A 26,219-nucleotide genomic window follows, 5' to 3' on the forward strand; every position below is an offset into this window, starting at 1 on the left:
CTCCCACCTCAGCCGCTCCAGTAGCTGGGACCACATGGATGTGCCACCATGCCCAGCTAATTTATAAAAATTTTGTAGACACAGGGTCTCCCATGTTGCCCAGGCTGGTCTTGAACTACTGGGCTCAAGTGATCATCCAGCCCTTGGCCTCCCAAAGTGTTGGAATTGCAGGCATGAGCCACTATCCTTGGCCAGCAAACATCTTCTTAAAGGGCTAGATAGTAAATATTTTCAGCTTTGAGGACCATATGGTCTTTGTGGCAGCCACTCAGTTCTTCCATGATAGCACAGAAGTGGCCATAGGCAATATATAAATCAGTGTGGCTATGTTGCAATAAATCTTTATTTACAAAAAAAGTGGGCAATGAGCTAGATTTTCCCAGAGGGCCAATATTTACACATGGCTTAATGGATTCAAAATATGCGTGAATGTGTTTTTCTTTTCTTTTTTTTAAGAAAAGCAACCAATTTGGGAAAATAACAATTATGTTTAATCAAATAAAAATCATTCTATCCTGGGGGATTAATGGTAAAAAAAAAAATTGTGTTTGACTGAACTTAACCTCATTATAAGTAGGTTTTGCAAGAAAAACAGGTCCAGCATTCTGTTCATACCTTTATCTGTCGCACTATTCACACCATCCTTCAGTAAGTGTATTTCTGTCTCCTTCAGTGAACCATGAGGGAAACCTTAACCCTATTTATCTCAGTTTCTCCAGTGCCCAGCAAGTGCTTGACACCTAGTATGCACTCAATATCTTATTTGGTAACCACTAAATTCAAGAGGAACAACTGGGCCAATTCTAACTGCCAGTTATTTGGTCTTGGATATTTGGTCCCAACATTGTAGTTGATATATGATGCATCCACTACATAGTTTTCCAACTAGCTGTGCTGTGGCTTATGTTCTTGGCCACAAGCCCATTTTTTTTAACCTTTCAGAATATTTCTGGAATCCCTTCCACCTGCTTTAACACCTTCTTGCCACATAATGTGGGCCTTTGCTGGGGAAAGATTCCCTTGTCTTAAAACTCTTTTCTGGGCTGAGTGTGGTGCCTCACGCCTGTAATATCAGCACTTTGAGAGGCCGAGGCAGGTGGATCACCTGAGATCAGGAGTTCGAGACCAGCCTGACCAACATGGAGCAACCCGTCTCTATTAAAAATACAAAATTAGCCAGGCGTGGCGGCGCATGCTTGTAATCCCAGCTACTCAGGACGCTGAGGCAGGAGAATCACTTGAACCCAGGAGGCAGACGTTGCAGTGAGCCAAGAGTGCGCCATTGCACTCTAGCCTGGGCAACAAGAGCAAAATTCCGTCTCAAAAAACAAAACAAAACAAAACAAAAAACCTCTTTTCTGCCAGCTCTAAGAGGAACTTCACCCATCAGCCCTGTCTCTCTGGACACACACACATCCCATCCTCACACCATCCAAGGAAAAGTGGGAAGGAGAGTTCAGCAAACGAAACAGAACTCAAAACAGCAAACTTCATGTCTCGCCCTCAGAGCCACTGACCTTCAGAGATCTGACAACACATCAGCAAGACCCTGAAGTTTTGAATTACAAATTAATTACTTCAATGGGAGTAATGAAGACCTCCTGGCGTAAGTTTGCCAGATTTAGCAAATAAAAATAAGAGGCTCAGTTAAAGTTGAATTTCAAATCAATATCACATGGGACATACTTATAGTAAAGAAGCATAACTTTTTTTTTTTTTTTTACCTGAAATCCTAGTTTAATGGGTCCTCTCCTATTTTATTGGGTAATCCTGATCTTGCAGGGTAGCCGGACTTTAAAGAAACAGCTCTAAGACACCTGAAGTCAAGGACAACGAACATGCAAAAAACAACATTTGCAGTCAAGGAAAGAGAAGCAGAGAAACTGGGCCACTTTAGAGCAGCCTGAAGCTCATGACTGCCTTTCCTTCTTGTTGCTATATGGGAACCATATCTATCTGTCTATTTATCTATCTACCTTATTGTTTATGTATCATCTATTTACAGATAGAGACATCTAATGTTTTGGAGTAGGGCCCTAAACCCAAGCCACCAGCATTTCAATTCCTGGCCTCTCTGATCAACTGTGTGATCAGGGACAAATGTGAACCTGTCAACCTCAATCCCCTGTGTATAAAATAGGAATAATAAATGGTAACTAAATCAGTAGGTTGATTTGCACTGAGTCTGGCACATATTATAAGCATAATCACTGTTTACTATTATTATCAGTGCATTTCTCTGTATTGTGACAAAATACTGTTACTGGTGCCTTGGCTTCCTGACACATATATGAATGCCACATCATTCTTCTATGCCCAAAATAGTGCCTGGTACAGAGAGGGCTGCCAATAGTCCCACACTGAATAACTAAAACCCTCTCCAGGGACCTATCCGATCCCATTCCTCCAGATGGCTGTGCCCTGGACCTGGCCAGCACTCAGAACTTCTCCACCTCCAGCATCTGAACCTCAGACATCTCACCCTTCTACCTCACCATTTCCTCTGGCCTACCTACTTGTCCTAGAATGTTCTCTAGTTGAACTTCAGAGTCAAGTTCCTTACTCCATCCTGTCCTTTCTCTAAGTACTTATTTCTAGGTGTATGAAATGCACTAACGAGTGTATGTTCCAAATTCTAGTCCCTTTTTTTTTTTTATATGAGACGGAGTCTCACTCTGTTGCCCAGGCTAGAGTGCAGTAGGGCAATCTCAGCTCACTACAACCTCTGCCTCCCAGGTTCAAGCGATCCGCCTGCTTCAGCCTCCTGGGTAATGGGGACTACAAGCACGTGCCACCATGCCCAGTTAATTTTTGTATTTTTAGTAGAAACGGGGTTTCACCATGTTGGCCAGGCTGGTCTCGAACTCTTGACCTTGTGATCCCCCCACCTCGGCCTCCCAAAGTGCTGGGATTACAGGTGTGAGCCACCATGCCCAGCCCTGACTTTCTAATTGTCTGTGTTACTTTGGGCTTCTTATATAACCTCCTTGCTTCCATTTCATAAATAAAAAAGGAATAAAAACCTGTGTCCTCCCCTTATTAGTGTGAAAAGCACTTTGAAAACTAGAAAAACAAATTAAAGATACTAGTATTTGTTAAAGTCCTAGGACATATATATTTCCTGGTATAGTTTGTGTTATTCATAACAATAAGGACACGGCAAAAACCCAGTTTACAGAGAATGGGGATATCACATGTAATCGCATCTATATTTAAGTAGCTCAGCCTTCCAATTTCCAGACTTTCAGATTGATCATATGGTTGACCTTTTTTAAAAGAAGCTTTCTCTCTATGTGATCTATATCATTAGAGCTCTGCTAATCTACCACAGCCCATAACTGCTGGTGATAAAGGATAGAGGCCAATTTTGTTTAAACTGTGATCTCTGTTGAGTATTGTAGTTTACAGCTGAGTTGCAGAGCTGGAACATTTAATCTGCATGGCCCATTTAGCACAAGGGGAAAAGGGGCCTCTGCAGAATGGGCAGCCTGACTTGCATTTAGTAATCACACTCTGGCAGGGGGCCTGAGGAAACCACAGGAAATGGGGCCAGATATTCTCCTCCCTCTAGGTCTGAGATGGGGGTGACACAGGCCTGGTGCCTGGGAGCACAATGAGGAACCATACCCAGATGCCAATGCTGAGGTGCTGTGTGTCTACTATAAGGGGGAAGACACCAACAAAAATGATTTAAATACAAGGTACAAAGGGATGACTGACATGAGTGGGTACTGACCCCATCCCCTGGAGGTCAGAGAAATGCGAGGTCAATTTCAGATGGGGAAGCTGAGGGAGGCTTTGTGCAAAACCTGGCATCTGAATGGGAACCCTACTGCCTAAGTTTGAATTAGTTGATTGTATGATTAAAATTATCGAATATTAACATTTATATTAAGAAGCGATCATGTTTAAATAAAAGGTGATAATGGATGTGCCAACTGAGTTCCACTCATTTTGGTGATAAGAAGCATCCACATCCTACATCTGTGGTTCTAGTAAAGTCCCTTGAGAAAAAGAACAATAACAGATGATAAAATCATCGCTGTTTGGAGAGCCATGCATTTAGAGCTTTACAAACTTTATCCTCCCTAATAAGTAGCAAATCATTACAACGCACCCCAGGCAGTCAAACTCCAGGATCCACATCCTTAGTCTTTGTATTAGGCTGCCTTTGTAAGGCCTCAGTGTCTGGCATTTTGTAATGGAAAAATCTGGGGTATGTCCACACATTGAATATAAGTCCTTGATTTTAAAGGCTTGCCTTTCAGATCACTATGGTTGGCCACATAACGTTTTTAGCCAGAACATTTTGCTAATTGTAACAACAGGAAAATAACAGTCACTTCTTGATTATAAGTGTTAACGGAGGAGAACAGTAGCATCGATAATCCAATGTAGTGAACAAAAATCACCTGTTGGTTGATTACATTAGATTACTCTAAAAACTGCATGACATTTTTGTTGTTAATTATGTGCTATTTGTATACTTTTCATAACTAACATTCTTTGAGCATATTTGTAGTGAGGCAAGGTGGTGGAAGAGACTGGGTAAAGGTTAATCAGGATTTAACATTGCCTCCTGGATATAAACAACCACAATTTTGATGGTGGGAATAACACAATCATTCTATCTTAATATCAAAGCCTATGCACCTCCTACCTCACAGGCTGGAAGAATTCAGAGCTTACCTGAGCAATGAAGCTTATCATCTGTGTCTTCTGTGCCCATGGAAAGGTGCTGCTTTGTATGTAGCATGTGTGGGCTCCATAGAAAGTAGGTACACTGAGAGAATCCAAATATCTGGCACAATAGAATTTCCTTTCATACAGTTAAATCACAAGTGGACTACACACACACAAAAGCGGGTAAGAGTAAGCACTTTGAAAGGTCAAACAAGCAAAGCAAATTTTCCTAGTGCTCCTCCTTCAGAAAAAAATCTCAAGCAGCAATATAGTCATTCCACTCGAGTGTATTACTCGGGCTAAGGGCCTAAGTCCCCTTGGCTGGCTAAGCATAGAAAATCTGTTACTTATACCAACCCAGAATTTCTTCTCTTACCTTTGGAAAACGGCATCTTAATTTTCCTTTAACTATCCCTCCCCTATGAGTACAGGCTTAGTCTGATCAAGGTACTCTGGCTGTGGAACTCGAATGGAACTGATCACTTTCCCAGGAATCTGAATATTGAGCATAATGGCGTCAAAATTGGAAATAAAGCTGATTCATCCCCACAATAGCACCCCAAAAAGACTTTCCAAAGTTCCCACTGTCTGGACCCGCAGAATGGCCTGGTTCTTATTCTCCTCAAGACTTGGTCCTTCAGTGTTTCCTTGGCTCATGTGATGTAACCTGTGTCATTCTAATTCCTTACTTTTGTTTGCTCAAGTTACCCAGGGTTGTTTCTTTGCTTACAATCAGTGGACCCTACCTGAGGCAACCATGAAAGCCAACAAATGAGACAAGTTTGGGTGGAGATGCTCATGGGGCACTTTCTAAAACATCTTCAATTTGGTTAGACTCAACTAATCCAGGACCTCATTTACCCAATGATGAAGCCAATTGGTCAAAGACTTCTTCCAGGTACAAAGTTAGAAGCCAGGCCTTTTAACGTTTTTCAGCACATCACGAAAGTAATGACACAGTCTTCCCTGTTGGTTTGCTATGGCACACAGGCAGGCAACTGATGCAAAATGCTACTTCAAAGACCCCTTCATTCAATTAATCAGTGAGTATTTATTGCAAGGCACTGTGCTAGGCACTATGGAGAGTACATGGAAGATAAGACCAAAGTCCCTGCCCTCAAGGAGCTTACAATCTAGTTGGGAAGACAACGCATACATACAAGAAAAAGTAAGTAACAATACAGGAGTTAAATTAAAATGCAAGATAACAGTACAAGAGATTTCCAAAAGTAGTATCTGATTAATTACTAAATAAGCGGCATTGATAGGGGTTGCAACTAATTCCAAGGAAGAATGTCATAAAGGACTGAAGCATGGGAAGTCTTTGCAGACAAACTGGGGCTGGAGCTACCCTAGGACAGCTGGGTCTGAATGGGAGAGAAGGGTGGAGAGGGCATTTCAGGAAGGGGCAGCCATAAGACTAAAGGCACAGAGGTGAGACCAAAAGCAAGCAGTGTTCAGGGGTCAGGGAGGGCTTAATGTGGCTGCATACACAGTTAAATTGTTTTGGATTAAAAAGGGCCTTAAGGGCTGGGTGTGGTAGCTCATGCCTGTAATCCCAGCACTTTGGGAGGATCACCTGAGGTCAGGAGTTTGAGACCAGCCTGACTAACATGGTGAAACCTCGTCTCTACTAAAAATACAAAAATTAGCCCAGTGTAGTGGTGGGCGCCTGTAATCCCAGCTACTTGGGAGGCTGAGGCAGGAGAATTGCTTGAACCTGGGAGGCAGAGGTTGCAGTGAGCTGAGATTGCAACAATGCACTCCAGCCTGGGTGACAGAGCGAGACTCCGTCTCAAAAAAAAAAGAGCCTTAAATGCTCAAGCTTAGAACTTATCCTTTTAGCAATCGGGGTGAGGGAAACAACAGATATACTTACAGTAAATATACAAAAGACTTAGGTAATCAAGAGAAAATATTCAAGTCTCATCTTCAGGACATTTACTTGTGGATTAGGACCCTCTCTATTTCCAAAGAGGATTTGAAATGGTGCTTCAGGGTTGCCAATTCCAAAGGAAAAGCTCTGGGTCATCTAGATTTGGGTAGAGACTTTTGAGTCCCTCTATGATCCCAAATTATAACTAGCACAAAGGTAAGCTAACAAATTCCCTGACAGGCAGGCAGGAAAAATGCTCCCAAAAGACAAGTATCTTTACAAATGACAGAATATTTATTAACAATACCTTTAAAAAAGATTACATATGCTAGATCACTGGTAAATATCATTTACACTGGGTTTGGGAACTCCCTGGGTGTCATTTTTTTTTCATTCATTTTATTATTTTGTTGATTTTTTTTGCATGTGATTTTAAATTTTATTTTAACATAGAAGTAACCATATCAAACTAAGAAAGGAACACAGCTTGAAATACTGACAATATTTTTTTTCCGGTTACCACCCTAGTTTTTACACAAATGGAATCCCGATTATGACTTTATTGATAAATATAACTAGAAGGTTGAAAAGTTATATTATTTGTAAGCAAAAATGACAAATTACAGCAAATTTGAGTTCTCTGAGAAAGAAGAAAAGGTGGCAGCATGTTTACATGAGAAAATGTTTATAGAAAATTTCATTGCCTTTTATGTCACTGTTCCACTAGGGTTTGCTTACAAAACCTTTCCCATTGTAACAAATAGTTCTTTTCATAAGAATACAGTTTTGTTGATATTGTCATTTTCCAGTGTGTGATTTTAAGACTTAGAAGGTAAAGCATATAAAGCAACTAGGCTACCTATTGCAAAACAGAATCATCAAGAAACCATACAATTGTACTAAAGATCTTTTATAGAGTCATATTAAAAATTCTTGCAGCAACTATTTGTTGAAATAGGAGAAGTCTTCCAAACTCCATATGTAATTTTGATTCAAAAGAAGGGCTCTATTATTACAGAGATACACATATTATATATAAGAAATTTTGTAAAGAAATTATGAATCCATTGACAGATAATTACTTTTTTTAAATTTACATTCAAAATAGATACAGTTAAAGATAATAAAATTATCTTTTATCCTTTGAAAGACTTGGTTGACTATAGTAACTTTTGGTCTATGTTACTACAGGATATATGTTACGTCAAATTTAATGTCTAAGATAATGCTACTACAAAGACAATGCTAACTTAGTTGAGTGAAAAGAAAATCTTACTGTACAATGCTAAATTCAGGGATGGTAATATTGCACAAGGTGCCTCTTGGGCAGTAAATTTAGCTTTTGAGATTGCAGCCATTCCTGAAACCATCTCAAGTTGTGTTGAACAACAAAATTCACGATGGCATGGGAAAACATATTGTACATGTCAAAAGGACTTGATTCAATGCATTAACCACTAGAAGAGTAGTTTGCATACAACAGCCTTGAGTTATAGACCAAGTCTTCAGCTGTTCTGCCATGAGATCCTTGTAAAACTGTACAAGTAATTTGCAATTTATTTACCGAGATGAGTTTCAAACTCTGTCTTTAAAGGAAATATTTTCAAATTATAATTGCATGATTGTGTTGCCCATAGCATTTTACAGCCGAGGAAAAAATTAATATCTACATTATATGTTAACTTTAAAAAATTCTATAAAACACTAAATATATAATAAAAAATATGCATATAAGGACATATGTAAACTGCTTTGGTAACATCATATTACAGATGTCTTCAGTGCATTGCAGAGTTTCCAAAGAAACTTCAGACAAAGCTAGATTTGCTTTGAGGAAGTACTGTATAATGCCATTCCTAAAGAAGCAAAAAACATTTTTATTCCAGTAATAAGATGTACTTGAACAACAATATTACTTAGTACTGGGTGTCTTCAAAACAACTAGCTAAATGTTGCTTATATTATAAACAGCAAGTCCTTTAGATAACTTTTGTCATAAACTGGACCTAGCTGTGAGGGAAATCATTATTGTACTGATGGCTGACAGCGTACATGCATTCGAAGTGGAAGCCCCGGATCCTCTTGCGTAGGCATCTGAAAAGAGAGAACAAATTCACTCAAAACAGCCCCATCCTGGCTTCAAAGGGAAGAGGGGCCACAGGGCTTTTTGAAACAGCAGAACTGCATGGACTCTACTGGAAATGACGATCAAAGTCTTAATGGCTTTTAAATATCAGTTCTATGACTACCAAGCTACGAACCTGAGAGTAGGGTATAGGACAGCCCTGTACCTCCGTCAAAGCATTTGTAAAATAAGGATGTTCCCATCTAATGTGAGAAGAAACTTCAATATTACTAGGAACAATACTGATAAACACCATGCTATGTCGATGATACAACAAAATGAAAATTGCTATTCCCTTTTGAACTCTATCTTTGTGCTGGGCACAGATGAATATAACACTTAAATCTTGTAAAAACTGGATGAAGGCCGGTATTATTACTACCTCACTTAACAGATGGTGGTAATTTGTGCCCAGAGAAATAAAGTAACTTATCTAAGATCACCCAGCTAGTAAATGGCTAAATCGGGGTTCAAACCCATGCCTGTCTAAATCTACCCCTTTTCTGCAAACAAAATAGCCTCAATCCTTTTTTAAATTTTCTTATGGGTCTTACACTTTTCATAGTAAGAAGCTATCAACTGTCATTCGGGGGTTCTTCAATCTTGTAAGGTCTCTTTGACCAACATAATGAAAAATCTCTTGAAACCGATCATGTTTGGCTCACAGTCACTTCCTTGTTATCTAATAATTACACCAATATATTGCTTAATATATGTTTTTGTAATGAATAAAACCAGGAATCATCAGTCTACCTAAAAATACCAATCCCTGCAATGATAAGAAAGTATGAAGTATAAAGTCAGATTTTTAATGAAGTGAGATAAATAAACCCCAATCTTGTATTTTCGTGACCTGGAGATTACTTCCACATCTCACCAAAAATCTGGCTCCCTTTCGACAGAAGTTAGAGGCTTTGTTTGGTGAAGTGTAGAATCCAATTGTCCCCACTTTCAAGACAAAAATGCCTTTTGTGTTTGTATGCAAAAAAGATGCAGTAAATATAAACTCCATCCAGAAACACTGGCATATCACCCCTTAGCAGAGGGATGTCACATGGCTAAAAGTCAGGATGGTGGTGAGGATTTTGTCCATAATTTAAAATATCATCTTTTTACCAATGTCTTGAAAATGTATATCTCCAGCCTTCACTGCTCCCCTAATCTCCAGACTGAAATCTGAAAGCCTGTGAAAATCTACACTTAGATATCTAACCTCAGTCTTTTTTTTTATTGCTGTAAAATACACATAACAAAATTAGCATTTCAACTCATTTAAAATGTACAAATCAGTGGTACTAAGTATACTCCAATGTTGTGCAACCAGCACCACTCTCAAGCTCCATAACTTTTTTGTCACCCCAAATGAAGACCCAGTACCTAAACCCCCATTCCCCACGGACCAGCCACTGCCAATCACTAGCCTCACTTCTGTCTCCATAGATTTGGCTATTTTGTCTTTTTTTCTTTAAATAAATGAGATCACACACAACAACAAAAAATAATATGCTGTTAAGATACTTATAAACACGGTATTTGTAAAAACAGAATTGAATGTATTTGCTCAAAAAGAATATGCTATTCAACAACATTTGAAAGTGAAGATAATCTTGACTATAGAGAGACATACACATTGATGCACATGTTACATGCACCCATTCAAAATAAATAGTAAATTCAAAATATTTCCAAGACATTGAACTGCATACACTGTTTCACTGGAGAAAAACTGCTACAGCATACTTAACAATGCTTTTCCTTGTTCCTTCTGACTGAGTCATGCTTTTAACTTTCAAAACTGTAATTCTGGGGCTACAATAGATGCAATGCAAACTACACAGGTTGACACGGAAAAACCTTAGTGACTGATTTGGGTCTGCTTTAATCTGATTTTTGATTAGCAGCTGAATAGATCAGTCAACACGGGCAAACTGATTTTTGCATGAAACTGCCTATGGCCAGCAAACATCTGGAGAAGGGGGGTAGTGTTCTCCTTTTTTATTTTAAGTCTTCTTTTGCAGGCTGAATGTCTTTCAAGCCCTGACTCATCTGGAAGGCTGATAAGACAGGCAGGAGAAAAGGGAGAAAAAAAAGGCATTCTCACTTGATATCTTTGGAATTCGAATTTGTTCACTGCTGCTGCCATCTCCTCCGTCGCTGAATGGCTTAATTTCTATTATATAATCTTCATCGAAAGGCAAAGAAAGCTCCACCGATGTTTTATTTGTTTCAATGACAGATGTGCTGCTTTGTCTGTTCCATCTGTACAAGACCTGCCAATAAAGAAAGAACAGGTGTCACCTGCCGTCTTCACAAAGGCCCCAAATATGGAGCATTCATTTGTTTTCACCTCTGGGCACGAGCAAAATGCAGGGATGTAGAGGTTGTCTGGCTGCCCACTTGCATTTGGAAGTCTCATTTGTGGTGAGAGTCATGACTGCAGCTACCGTTTTATTCCGAGGAAATTGCTGAAAGGATATTGTAACAGGGGCATCAGCAACATGATTCTACCTATTGCCTAGCCTCTTGGAGGCTCAGTTGACACACCTGGGAAAATGGAAAATATGAGTAGCTCCTTAAGGATGTACAGTGCTCAGTTACACATCGGGGCTTTGGCATCAGAATAAACTTGGCCACTGTGGGATCACAGGACACTTTACCTTTCTGAGCCTCACTTCAGTCATCTGTAAAATGGGGACAATAATACCCACACTTCTGGAGTGCGTTTTCAAGATTGCACAAGGAGGCTGGGTGCAGTGGCCCATGCCTATAGTCTCAGCACTTTGAGAGGCCAAGGTGGGTGACTCACTTGAGGCCAGGAGTTCGAGACCAGCCTGGCCAACATGGTGAAACCCTGTCTCTACAAAAAATACAAAAATTAGCCAGACATGGTGGCACACACCTGTAATCCCAGCTACTCCGGAGGCTGAGGCAGGAGAATTGCTTGCACCTGGGAGGCGGAGGTTGCAGTGAGCCGAAATCAAGCCACTGCACTCCAGCCTGGGCGAGAGAGCAAGACTGTCTCAAAAAAATAAAATTAAAAAAAATAAAAAAGATTGCACAAGGTTTGAATCTGGTGAGGGCCTAGCTTAGAGGAAGCATGTAAGAAATAGTATCTTTGAAGGCTTAAAGATAATCAGAGAACATACATGGCAAAGGTTTGAGCACAAGCCAGGCACAATAAGTTATGATCATGACTCTTAGAGACAGGACATTTCAGCACAGGGAGAAAATATCTGAAAGGCAAGAGTAGTAACCTCCCATTCCTTTCCTCTGGAACCCCACTTTAAGGGGCTAGGTAGCAAAGAGGCAACCATTGTCACCCTAGACATATCTGCAGCTTGCAACAGTCCTGTTTTCATCTTAGGCCCCCCATGGGTTCTGAGTTTGGAGGTGGATTCATTTGATGAGGTGGCCAACTAGCCTCCTAAAAATGCATTCACCTACCTGGGATTGCCTGCTGTGATTGGCATTTACTCCAATCAGGAACAAAATATACAGGTCTGGGAAAGTGTGCCTTTACCTATAGAACCACTAAAGCTCATCCTCTGCAGTTTCCCCTGACAATTAAAAAGATAGGGTTGGATGAGGTCAGTGGTTTTTGGTCCTGACTGCATGTTAGAACCACTGGGGTGCTTGTAAAATACTTATGCTGTAGCTCAGTGGTTTTCAACAGGGTGGGAGGGGCAGGGGAGCAATTTTGCCTCACAGGGAGGTATCTGGCAATGTCTGCAGACATGTTTGTCAAAACATGTCCTCCAGGTGTTGTGGATAGAGAGACCAGCGATGCTGCTGAACAGTCTACAATGCACAGAGCAGCGCCACAACAAAGAACTCTCTAGCTCAAAATGTTGACTATGAGGAGGTCAGAAACCCTGCTCCAGTTCCACTCTAGCCTGCCTAAGACTGCACAGAGGTGGGATCCAGGCTGTAGTTGTTTTTTAAAAGATCATCAGGAGATGTTAATATGGGATAAGCATCATGATTAGATGAATTAGATGAGTAGTTCTCAAATTCATGCGTGATCAGAATCACCTGGAGAACTTGTTAGAACACAAATTGCTGGTCCCCATTCCTGGAGTTTGTGATTAGTTCTGGGATGGGACCTGAAAATCTGCATTTCTGACAAGTTCCCAGCTAATGCCAGTGCTGATGGTCCAGGGATCACGCATTGAGAAGCATGAGATTAGCTCATCCTTCCCTAAGATCCCTTATAAATTCTGATCTGCTGAGGCTACAGACATAAGGTCACTCTTGTGTCTCAAGACAAAACCAGACACAAGTGAAATTCATAAAATTCCCTTAGAATGGTTTAGAACCCATCTGTTCCCTGGCATTTCATCACCTTAATTTATATCTCTCTAATACAAGGTGGAAAACACAATTTCCTTAAGGTAGAAAGATTCATAAGCGTCCCCTTCTTCTCCACAGCATCAGTTGTATCAGACCCAGCATCCCCTTGCTAATGATTAGGCACAAATAAATCCTCAGGCACATTCAGGAGTGTCAAAGCTTCTCATCACGGACCTCCAGGAGAACGGGCTGGCTGATGGGATGCAAGGTCACATCTGGCTTTGAGGAATAAATTGCTGCTTTGATTTACCTCTGGTCCTCGCAAGAGCTCAGAGGATTCAGCTTGTTTCAAATATAAATCCAAAAGAAACACTACCAGGAAAAAGCAGCACTTTTATCAGCACTGCTTATCAGTCTTGCAATATTAGGGACTGCAGCAGAACCCAAATAAAGTCCTGTAAAGCCTTTATTTACACCAAACATTTGCTTGAGCTGATTGACTTGAAGGCTGTGCTTGCATTTGATATAATCTAGGGTGGAAGACAAGGGGAAAGAATGGATTTGTGGGAATAATGATAATAGCAGCAAATATTATAGACTACTTCCACTATTTAATATCTGAACACTGTATGTTCTAAATCAGGCGTGTCCAATCTTTTGGCTTCCCTGGACCACACTGGAAGAAGAAAAATTGTCTTGGGCCACACATAAAATACACTAACACTAATGATAGCTGATGAACTTTCAAAAAATTGCAAAAAAAATCTTACAATGTTTTAAGAAAGTTTATGAATTTGTGTCGGGCCACATTCAAAGCCATCCTGGGCCACATGCAGCCTGTGGGCTGTGGGCTGGACAAGCTTGTTCTAAATGCTTATGTGGATAACCTCTTAAGGAAGGCAATGTTATTATTCTGATTTCAAAGATGAGAACTTGAGATGTGGAGATGTTAAGCAATTGCCCGGTCTCATGACTGGTAAGTGGTGGATCCTGCATTCAAACCTAGGCAGTCTGGCTCCAGAGCCTGGATTTTTTTTTCTTTTCTTTTTTTTTTTTTTTTTGAGACGGAGTTTCACTCTTATTGCCCAGGCTAGAGTGCAATGGTGTGACCTCAGCTCACTACAACCTCCGCCTCCTGGGTTCCAGCAATTCTTCTGCCTCAGCCTCCCAAGTAGCTAACTTCACAGGCATGTGCCACCATGCCTTTCTAATTTTATATTTTTAGCAGAGATGGGGTTTCACCATGTTGGTCAGGCTGGTCTCAAACTCCTGACCTCAGGTGATCCACCCACCTCGGCCTCCCAAAGTGCTGGGATTACAGGTGTGAGCCACCATGCCCAGCCTCAGAGCCTGGATTTTTAACTAAGACTAGCTTGGCTACCACCTGTAGGGCTCTGGGCAAATTGCTTTCCCTCTCTGGCATCTGTCTTTGGGAACACAAACCAAGGGAGTTAGACAGTAAAAAACTAGTGGCCCATGGGTCATAACCAGCCTGCATATATTATTTGTTTGGCTGTCATAGTGTTATTTTTTTTTTGAGTTAGATGTGAACATTTAAAAACCAAGACATTATACATTAAAAATTTGTGGGTTCTACTGAAAAACTGGAAGATATGGCCACACTGGTTGCTATGCTTCGGATGCTTGTCCTCTCCAAAACTCATGTTGAAATTTGCCATTTTAACAGTATTAACAGGTGAACTTTAAGAGATAATTAGGCCATGAGGTGATTAGGCTCACCCTCACAGATGGAATTAGTACTGTTATAAAAGGGCGAGTCAGCTCTCCATCCCTCTCCCTTCTTCCTTCTTCCTCCCTCTCCCTCCCAGCACTGGGTGTCAATAAACTTCTGTTCATATTAATTGCCCAGTCTCAGGTATTCTGTTCCTGAGTAAGACTCTACAAAAGTGCAATCCAGAATAAAATAGACTAAGCCCGTGGTCTATATTCCTCTCTGACAACAACTAGCTGGAGTTGAGAAGTCTCATTCTGAACAATCACAAACTCTGCAGTTGGTGATAGTCCCAACACTTCCAATGTTGCTACATTGTCACATGCCTAGCGCTGGACCTTTGCACTTCCTTTTTTGCAGTACTTGGGACATTCCCAGAAAGCTGCCAAGGCCCAACTGAAATCTCACCACTTAAAAGTGGCTTTCCTTGGCCTTTATATAAAATAATAAATTTCTCCTGTCCACTCCATGGCTTTCTCTATTCCCCTCACTTTGGCCTCTTTTTCTCTGTAGTACTTTGTTATCACTTACTCTATTTATTTATTGCTGGTAGGCAGAAGAACCAAGTGGCTAAATGTAGAACTCAGGATCCATACTGCTGTATTCAGATCCCAGGTCTTCAACATACCAGCTGTGTGAAAGGCAAGTTACTAAACTCTGCGCCATAGCTCTTCATCTGTAAAACTAGGGATAATAACTGTACCTATCTTCATGGTTATTATAAAGTTAAGATGAGGCCAGGCATGGTGGCTCATGCCTGTAATCCCAGCACTTTGGGATGCTGAGGCAGGCGGATCACCTGAGGTCAGGAGTTCAACACCAGCCTGGCCAACACGGTGAAACCCCATCTCTACTAAAAATACAAAAATTAGCCAGTCATGGTGGTGGGCGCCTGTAGTCTCAGCTACTTGGGAGGCTGAGGCAGGAGAACTGCTTGAACCCGGGAGGCAGAGGTTGCAGTGAGTCAAGATTGTACCACTACACTCCACCCTGTGTGACAGATGGAGACTCTGTCTCAAAATAAAATAAAATAACATAAAATAAAATAAAATATAAAGTTAAGATGAATTTGAACAGTGCTTAGTATATGTATTAGTAGTAGTTTTTGAATGGACTGAACATAACTCATTTATGTTATCTGCCTGGACCTGTAGGTAGTTTAATTTGTGATACTAAAACCAGATGCTCTCCTTTTAGCTCTAATGTCATAAAGTAGCTTAAGGATTTGTGTTGACAAAATATTTGGGGCCTTAAACTTTCTAGAGTCAGCCTCTTGTTGAGACTGTCTACCCAAGCTGAGATCTAAAGAATTCAGACAACTTAGTGAAGAAGGGAAAATAAACCCACAACCCAACACCTTCAGTATTTGGGAGGAAAACTTAATTTTGGAAAGGGTCAGTCTGAGATAAACAATAGCCGTATTTAACGCATCAAATTATCTAGCAAAGGTCAACTCTTCCATTGCAATCAGATCCACTTTTTATTCAGCCTCTAATCTTACCCTAAAAGTGACACTAGGGAGAGTTTCCTGAGATATCATGGGAGGTGAGCTATCATGGGAGGTAACACACACACACACACACACACACACACACACACACACGCAGAAAGAGAGAGAGTTGTTCATTGGTACCTTGGTAATTCAGGGAACTGGCTTCAGGACCTCCCTAAAATACCAAAATCTGTGGATACTCAAGTCCTGGATATACAATGGTATAGAATTTGTGTATCACCTAAGCATATCCTCCCGTATACTTTAAATCAACTCTAGATTACTCATAATACCTAATATAATGTAAATGGTATGTAAATAGTTGTTATACTGTATTGTTTTTAAAATCTGTGTCATTTTCATTGTATTTTTTTTGTGTTTTTTTTTCTGAATATTTTTTATCCACAGTTGAGAATGTGGAACCTGTGGATACCTGTAGCTTTAAATTATGTATCTCTAAACATTCACATGTATATGTAGCAATTCAAAATGTATAGCCAGTTACAGTGACCTTCCTTGGGGTGTAGCTGAGGAGGTGTAGGGTGTCTGGCTCCTCCAGTACCACTCCTAAAAAGAAGGGGGAGTGACTGAGCTGGAAATTAAGAACTCAGAAAGTGTCCTTTCCTACCATCTGGTCTAACCCTGTTACCCACTCTCTCCTCCATTGCCAACACATGTGGTTTCTGTACCATTTCACACACTTGACACACATCCATCACTTCTGTCCCTTAAATGAAAAATTCCCAACATGGAGGTGCCACTTATATTTATCACAGATACAGGCTGGATCTAGAAAATACAATGAACCAACATAAGAAATCACATTTGGAAAAAAATGTCAGTCTATGGTTCAAATAGGTTACATCATCTGGTCTGGTGCACAGATCTGAAATGGTTCCGAGCTCTCTAGTTATAAATTTGTTCCAATATTTTATTTTATTCTTTTTGTGTGTGTGTGTGAGATAGAGTTTCACTCTTGTCATCCAGGCTGGAGTGCAGTGGAGTGATCTCAGCTCACTGCAACCTCCACCTCCCATTTCAAGCAATTCTCCTGCCTCAGCCTCCCAAGTAGCTGGGATTACAGGCACCCGCCACCATGCCCGGCTAAGTTTTGTATTTTTAGTAGAGATGAGGTTTCACCATGTTGGCCAGGCTGGTCTTGAACTCCTGATCTCAGGTGATCCACCCGTCTCAGCCTCCCAAAATGCTGGGATTACAGGTGTCAGCCACTGCGCTGGCCTATTTTATTCTTATAAAAATAAAAGTCATTTCCCTAAGTCTTACACCAAGACCAGCAGATCTTTCCTGGAAAGTGAGATGCCCTTGTGTTTGTCTTGACCTGCTTTATTCTCATCACATATCCTGCTTGATTCTATACTGTTCAAATGAATCTTCTAGATGTCTGCAAAAGTATTGAGAAAATAAGTGTCAGAAGGATCTTCTTGGAAAGATGCTACCAAGGCAAGGCCATATGAGAGTTTCTGAGAGGGAGCATGAGTATAATAATCATTACCCAATTTTTCTTCTAAAAATGCCTATAATCTTTTAGACACAGTTCATGAAGCACACGTCAGCTTGCATATTGATCCCTGCCCCTAAGAAAGCTGAAGGCACTCCAAGTCACTATACTCAACAGACTTCAGTTTTTCCATCTGTAAAGTGAGGGGTTTGCCAGATAATCTCTAGGATTTCTTGCTCAGCTAACATTTGCCTGGTTGCCTGAAATAGCTTAGGTAGCTCCTGGCCCATTAGTTTTCTTTCAGCAGTAACTTGAAAAGGAGCTTCAAATCTAGTTACAAGTTCACCCATGGAACGTGTAATCCCCAGGGACTCCTTAAGCTTTCCACATTTTTATCGTGCTTTTTCTCCCTGTTCTATGGGTGTACCTGGGAGGAATTTTTTTTTCTCTCTCTCTCTCTTTTTGTTTTTTTCACTCTCTCCCCTGTTTTGGTTAAATCAATTCTGCCCACATCGCATCTGCTTTTTTTCATGGTGGTCAACGTCAAGGTGGTCAGGCAGTGTTAGCCTGAGTCAGACATTAAAAGTTGTAAAGGTCTGTCTTCTTTGTTTCTCTCTGTCTCTCTCTCCTCTCTCTCTCTCCTCTCTCTCTCTCTCTCTTCTTTCTCGAGACAGAGTCTCGCTCTCTTGCCCAGGCTGGAATGTAGCCACGAGATCTCAGCTCACTGCAACCTCGGCCTCCAGATTCAAGCGATTCTCATGCCTCAGCCTCCTGAGTGGCTGGGACTACAAGTACACCACCACACCCGGCTAGGTTTTTTTTTTTTTTTTTTTTGGTAGAGATGGGGTTTCACCATGTTGACCAGGCCTGACCTCAAGTTGTCTGCCCACCTCAGCCTCCCAAAGTGCTGGGATTACAGGCATGAGCCACCGTGCCTAGTCTTCATTCTTGCCTTCTTTCTTTTCCTCTTTTTAGTATTCTCTTCTCTCATTCATCTTCCAACCTATCCCACCCCATATCTCTTTTGTCATAGATATAACTGATCAAATAAACTCTTTTACATTATTTCACACTAAGGTTAATAATTTAGGAGTTTAGGACATGAAATCTCCATTCTAATACAACTATAGTGAATATATCTTTGGCTGGAAAAATAATAGTGACAATTCAGGCACTGTCCTCTGGAAGCCCCCAGTCTAGGGATTCACAACAAGTCAGTTAATTACAATTACCCAAGAGGACAGAAAGTATTATACTGTAAAAAAAATCTTGTAAGTAGGCCAGGTGTGGTGGCTCACGCCTGTAATCCCAGCATGTTGGGAGGCCAAGGTGGGCAGATCACTTGAGGCCAGGAGTTCGAGACCAGTCTGGCCAACATGGGGAAACCCCCTGTCTACCAAAAATACAAAAATTAGCTGGGCGTGGTGGTGCACGACTGCAGTCGCAATGACTTGTGAGGCTGAGGCAGGAGAATCACTTGAACTTGGGAGGCGGAGGCTGCAGGGAACCGAGATGGTGCCATTGGACCCCAGCCTGGGTGACAGAGCGAGACTCTGTCTCAAAAAAAAAAAAAAAAAAAAAAAAAAAATTCTTGTAAATGAAGGGATCTCTGCCCATTAGGGAAGGCTTCTATGCTAAGACTGAAAGCTGAGTGGCTGATTAGGGATACAGGGGATATGCAAAAGGTCAGAGAAAAATGAAGACACTAGAAGTTTCTCTTTTAATAAAAAAGTAAATGCAGTCCCAGAGAGTTTAAGTGATTTACCTGAAGTGGCATAGCCAATAGAGGACCCCAAACAGGGTTTCCTACCTCTTTTTTTCATTTTTAAAGTTTAGACAGGTCTAGCTCTGTCTCTCAGGTTGGAGTGCAGTGGCATGATCATAACTCACTGCAGCCTTGATCTCCTGGGCTCAACTGATCCTCCCCCATCAGCCTCCAGAGTGGCTGGGACCACAGGCGTGCACTACCATGCTCGGACTCCTATCTCTTTCTGCTATATATTATATGACCCTCCTAGAAGGGTTTAGTTTTAGAAAAGGACTCAGTGACCGTTCTGTAGACGAGTTCTTAGGGAATGTTTCCCTACTAGTGGAATACAAGTTACTGTGCCATGTGGATGAAGGAAAAATAGTCCATGACAGGGAGGGTATCCCAAGTCCTTCTCTAGTCACATTATCCAAGGCTTTGCCACCTTCTGTGTCAAATCCCAATTCCAGCTCTGGCTTTGCCTACTACTTTCTGATGATCCTAGGTTCTTTAACTAGTGCCTGACAGCACTACCTCTGTCCTACTCGCAACATCTCTGTGCAAAAATGTGGCAAGCCAGCAGCCTGCAGGCTTAATTCAGACTGCATAGCAATTTTATGTGGTCTGCATTCCATTGCCTCAAATGTTGTTGAAAAGCAAAACAAAACAAAATTAGAAGAGTTGCCAACATTTTACAATTGGAAGATTTTACATAACAATCTATATATTTTTTGCGGCCATCTTTTGAAACGTTGGCATATTTAGGGCATTGTGCCCACTTTTTCACAAGGCAAGACAGGCAGGAAGTTAGTAGCAGCTGGTACGCTTTGACAGCAGCACTCTCTAGTTAGCTACTGCTCCCACCCCACATGCTTCTGCCATTTATATTATCTAGCAGGCATGACTTTGCTATCCTTTCATTTATTTTATAGTAGATAAAAGACCATTTCGCAAGATTCCTGAAAATGTTGACTTCCAAGCTCTTCTGCCTGAAAAAAATTTCAAAATCCTAGGTGTGGTTTTATAATCTTCCATTTTATTTATTTATTTTTATTTAGAGACAGGGTCTCACTACATTGCCCAGGCTGGACTGAAACTCCTGGGCTCAAACAATTCACCTGCCTCGGCCTACCAAGTAGCTGATAGTATAGGCACATGCCACCAGTCCCAGCTTTATACTCTTTCTTTTGTAACGAAAACTGTGGGACTTACAAAATTGCAACAACCATTTTTCTTTTGAAGAATTAACACAAAACCACTGGAGTTCGAGAACATTGTCAGCATCACCCAATGATTATGGTTTCTCAAAGCTTTTTAAGTCATTTACTCATAACATTCTAGGACTGAAGGGGAACAAAATGCCATATAATTAAATGCTCACATTGTATTTCCCTTTCTAACCTTTCTTTAGGTAGTAATGCAGGTAATGCTTGATTATTTCCAGTGACGGGGAACCCTCTGAGAGTTCATTTTTTACAAGGTTTGACTATTAGAAGGCAAAACAGAGCCAAAATTTATCTCCATGTAACCTTCACCCATTGGCCATAGTTTTGTTCCTTGGAAACTTGAGGAAAAATTCTACTTGTCATCCCGTATAATAGCCCTTCAGATATGTGAAGTGGTTATCATGCTTCCGAGGCTTTTTACCTAGTGGTATATCCTCAGTTCATTCACTCTTCAGATGTTTTGAGCCAGCCTCCTGGACACAGTCTTCTCAATGCATGTTGTTAATTCAGTTACAGTCTTCCCAATGCAGTCTTCTCTCAGCGCAGTCACAGTCTTCTCAGTGCAGTCTTCTCTCAGTGCAGTCTTCTCTCAGTGCAGTCTTCTCTCAGTGCAGTCTTCTCTCAGTGCAGTCTTCTCTCAGTGCAGTCTTCTCTCAGTGCAGTCTTCTGTCAGTGCAGTCACAGTCTTCTCAATGCAGTCACAGTCTTCACAATGCATGCTCTGGTTTACATGCATCTAGTTTAAATCAGTTCCTTCCCTCTCCGCACATGCATGCCACTCCTCAAAACAAGACGTAGAATCCATTTTCCCTGCCTTTGAATCTGAGCTGTCCTCACAGTAGCCAGTTTCATCCTTAGCGTTTATTTTTATTTTTATTTTTTATTATACTTTAAGTTCTAGGGTACATGTGCACAACGTGTGGGTTTGTTACATATGTATACATGTGCCATGTTGGTGTGCTGCACCCATTAACTCGTCATTTACCTTAGGTATAACTCCTAATGCTATCTCTCCCCCACACCACCCCACAACAGGCCCCAGTGTGTGATGTTCCCCTTCCTGTGTCCAGGTGTTCTCATTGTTCAATTCCCACTTATGAGTGAGAATATGTGGTGTTTGGTTTTTTGTCCTTGTGATAGTTTGCTGAGAATGATGGTTTCGAGCTTCATCCATGTCCTTACAAAGGACATGAACTCATCCTTTTTTATGGCTGCTTAGTATTCCATGGTGTATATGTGCCACATTTTCTTAATCCAGTCTATCATTGATGGACATTCGGGTTGGTTCCACGTCTTTGCTATTGTGAATACTGCCAAAATAAACACACGTGTACATGTGTCTTTATAGCAGCATGACTTATAATCCTTTGGGTATATACCCAGTAATGGGATGGCTGGGTCAAATCGTATTTCTAGTTCTAGATCCCTGAGGAATCGCTACACTGTCTTCCACAATGGTTGAACTAGTTTCCAGTCCCACCAACAGTGTCAAAGTGTTCCTATTTCTCCACATCCTCTCCAGCACCTGTTGTTTCCTGAGTTTTTAATGATCACCATTCTAACTGGTGTGAGATGGTATCTCATTGTGGTTTTGATTTGCATTTCTCTGATGGCCAGTGATGATGAACTTTTTTCATGTGTCTGTTGGCTGCATAAATGTCTTTTGAGAAGTGTCTGTTCATATCCTTCGCCCACTTGTTGATGGGGTTGTTTTTTTCTTGTAAATTTGTTTGAGTTCTTTGTAGATTCTGGAAATTAGCCCTTTGTCAGATGGGTAGATTGCAAAAATTTTCTCCCATTCTGTAGGTTGCCTGTTCACTCTGATGGTAGTTTCTTTTGAGAAGTGTCTGTTCATATCCTTCGCCCACTTGTTGATGGGGTTGTTTTTTTCTTGTAAATTTGTTTGAGTTCTTTGTAGATTCTGGATATTAGCCCTTTGCCAGATGAGTAGATTGCAAATTTTTTCTCCCATTCTGTAGGTTGCCTGTTCACTCTGATGGTAGTTTCTTTTGCTGTGCAGAAGCTCTTTAGTTTAATTAGATCCCATTTGTCAATTCTGGCCTTTGTTGCCATTGCTTTTGGTGTTTTAGACATGAAGTCCTTGCCCATGCCTATGTCCTGAATGCTATTGCCTAGGTTTTCTTCTAGGGTTTTTATGGTTTTAGGTCTAACATGTAAGTCTTTAATCCATCTTGAATTAATTTTTGTATAAGGTGTAAGGAAGGGATCTAGTTTCAGCTTTCTACTTATGGCTAGCCAGTTTTCCCAGCACAATTTGTTAAATAGGGAATCCTTTCTCCATTTCTTGTTTTTGTCAGGTTTGTCAAAGATCAGATGGTTGTAGATGTGTGGTATTATTTCTGAGGGCTCTGTTCTGTTCCATTGGTCTATATCTCTGTTTTGGTACCAGTACCATGCTGTTTTGGTTACTATAGCCTTGTAGTGTAGTTTGAAGTCAGGTAGCGTGATGCTTCCAGCTTTGCTCTTTTGGGTTAGGATTGACTTGGCAATGTGGGCTCTATTTTGGTTCCATATGAACTTTAAAGTAGTTTTTTCCAATTCTGTGAAGAAAGTTATTGGTAGCTTGATGGGGATGGCATTGAATCTATAAATTACCTTGGACAGTATGGCCATTTTCACGATATTGATTCTTCCTATCCATGAGCATGGAATGTTTGTCCATTTGTTTGTATCCTCTTTTATTTCATTGAGCAGTGGTTTATAGTTCTCCTTGAAGAAGTCCTTCACATCCCTTGTAAGTTGGATTCCTAGGTATTTTATTCTCTTTGAAGCAATTGTGAATGGGAGTTCACTCATGATTTGGCTCTCTGTTTGTCTGTTATTGGTGTATAAGAATGCTTGTGATTTTTGCACATCGATTTTGTATCCTGAGACTTTGCTGAAGTTGCTTATCAACTTAAGGAGATTTTGGGCTGAGACGATGGGGTTTTCTAGATATACAATCATGTCATCTGCAAACAGGGACAATTTGACTTCATCTTTTCCTAATTGAATACCCTTTATTTCTTTCTCCTGCCTGACTGCCCTGGCCAGAACTTCCAACACTATGTTGAATAGGAGTGGTGAGAGAGGGCATCCCTGTCTTGTGCCAGTTTTCAAAGGGAATGCTTCTAGTTTTTGCCCATTCAGTATGATATTGGCTGTGGATGTGTCATAAATAGCTCTTATTATTTTGAGATACATCCCATGAATACCTAATTTATTGAGAGTTTTTAGTATGAAGGGCTGTTGAATTTTGTCAAAGGACTTTTCTGCATCTGTTGAGATAATCATGTGGTTTCTGTCTTTGGTTCTGTTTATATGCCGGATTACATTTATTGATTTGCGTATGTTTAACCAGCCTTGCATTCCAGGGATGAAGCCCACTTGATCATGGTGGATAAGCTTTTTGATGTGCTGCTGGATTCAGTTTGCCAGTATTTTATTGAGGATTTTTGCATCAATGTTCATCAAGGATATTGGTCTAAAATTCTCTTTTTTTGTTGTGTCTCTGCCAGGCTTTGGTATGAGGATGATGCTGGCCTCATAAAATGAGTTAGGGAGGATTCCCTCTTTTTCTATTGATTGGAATAGTTTCAGAAGGAATGGTACCAGCTCCTCCTTGTACCTCTGATAGAATTCGGCTGTGAATCCGTCTGATCCTGGACTTTTTTTGTTTGGTAAGCTATTAATTATTGCCTCAATTTCAGAGCCTGTTATTGGTCTATTCAGAGATTCAGCTTCTTTCTGGTTTAGTCTTGGGAGGGTGTATGTGTCCAGGAATGTATCCATTTCTTCTAGATTTTCTAGTTTATTTGCATAGAGGTGTTTATAGTATTCTCTGATGGTAGTTTGTATTTCTGTGGGATCGGTGGTGATATCCCCTTTATCATTTTTTATTGCATCTATTTGATTCTTCTCTCTTTTCTTCTTTATTAGTCTTTCTATCAGTCTATCAATTTTGTTGATCTTTTCAAAAAACCAGCTCCTGGATTCACTGATTTTTTGAAGGGTTTTTTGTGTCTCTATCTCCTTCAGTTCTGCTCTGATCTTAGTTATTTCTTGTCTTCTGCTAGGTTTTGAATGTGTCTGCTCTTGCTTCTCTAGTTCTTTTAATTGTGATGTTAGGGTGTCAATTTTAGATCTTTCCTGCTTTCTCTTGTGGGCATTTAGTGCTATAAATTTCCCTCTACTCAATGCTTTGAATGTGTCCCAGAGATTCTGGTATGTTGTGCCTTTGTTCTCGTTGGTTTTAAAGAACATCTTTATTTCTGCCTTCATTTCGTTATGTACCCAGTAGTCATTCAGGAGCAGGTTGTTCAGTTTCCATGTAGTTGAGCAGTTTTGAGTGAGTTTCTTAATCCTGAGTTCTAGTTTGATTGCACTGTGGTCTGAGAGACAGTTTGTTATAATTTCTGTTCTTTTACATTTGCTGAGGAGTGCTTTACGGAATTCCACCTATGAGGTCAATTTTGGAATAAGTGTGATGTGGTGCTGAGAAGAATGTATATTCTGTTGATTTGGGGTGGAGAGTTCTGTATATGTCTATTAGGTCCGCTTGGTGCAGAGCTGAGTTCAATTCCTGGATATCCTTGTTAACTTTCTGTCTCATTGATCTGTCTGATGTTGACAGTGGGGTGTTAAAGTCTCCCATTCTTATTGTGTGGGAGTCTAAGTCTCTTTGAATGTCTCTAAGGACTTGCTTTATGAATCTGGGTGCTCCTGTACTGGGTGCATATATTTTTAGGATAGTTAGCTCTTCTTGTTGAATTGATCCCTTTACCATTATGTAATGGCCTTCTTTGTCTCTTTTAATCTTTGTTGGTTTAAAGTCTGTTTTATCAGAGACTAGGATTGCAACCCCTGCCTTTTTTTGTTTTCCATTTGCTTGGTAGATCTTCCTCCATCCCTTTATCTTGAGCCTGTGTGTATCTCTGCACATGAGATGGGTTTCCTGAATACAGCACACTGATGGGTCTTGACTCTTTATCCAATTTACCAGTCTGTGTTTTTTAATTGGAGCATTTAGCCCATTTACATTTAAGGTTAATATTGTTATGTGTGAATTTGATACTGTCATTACGATGTTAGCTGGTTATTTTGCTCGTTAGTTGATGCAGTTTCTTCCTAGCATCAATGGTCTTTACAATTTGGCATGTGTTTGCAGAGGCTGGTACTGGTTGTACCTTTCCATGTTTAGTGCTTCCTTCAGGAGCCCTTGTAGGGCAGGCCTGGTGGTGACAAAATCTCTCAGCATTTGTTTGTCTGTAAAGGATTTTATTTCTCCTTCACTTATGAAGCTTAGTTTGGCTGGATATGAAGTTCTGGGTTGAAAATTCTTTTCTTTAAGAATGTTGAATATTGGCACCCACTCTCTTCTGGCTTGTAGAGTTTCTGCCAAGAGATCTGCTGTTAGTCTGATGGGCTTCCCTTTGTGAGTAACCTGACCTTTCTCTCTGGCTGCCCTTAACATTTTTTCCTTTATTTCGACTTTGGTGAATCTGACAATTATGTGTCTTGGAGTTGCTCTTCTCAAGGAGTATCTTTGTGGCGTTCTCTGTATTTCCTGAATTTGAATGTTGGCCTGCC

General features: G+C 40.6%; 1 protein-coding gene across 5 annotated transcripts in view; it reads right to left on the minus strand.

The window, feature by feature from the left end:
• Positions 1-8,416: 8,416 nt before the first annotated feature.
• Positions 8,417-26,219, minus strand: part of CNTN4 (contactin 4) — a 992,918-nt gene continuing 975,115 nt past the window's right edge. For all 5 annotated transcript variants that reach the window (XM_054551881.2, XM_054551876.2, XM_054551877.2 and 2 more), the window contains 2 exons: positions 10,786-10,954; positions 8,417-8,653 (listed from right to left, as the gene is read on the minus strand). In XM_054551881.2, coding sequence (XP_054407856.2) covers positions 8,553-8,653; positions 10,786-10,954 — 270 coding nt within the window. In that variant the 3' untranslated portion in view covers positions 8,417-8,552. The remainder of the gene's footprint in view (positions 8,654-10,785; positions 10,955-26,219) is intronic.

The sequence above is a fragment of the Pongo abelii genome, chromosome 2, assembly GCF_028885655.2.
Source record: "Pongo abelii isolate AG06213 chromosome 2, NHGRI_mPonAbe1-v2.0_pri, whole genome shotgun sequence".
NCBI lineage: Eukaryota > Metazoa > Chordata > Mammalia > Primates > Hominidae > Pongo > Pongo abelii.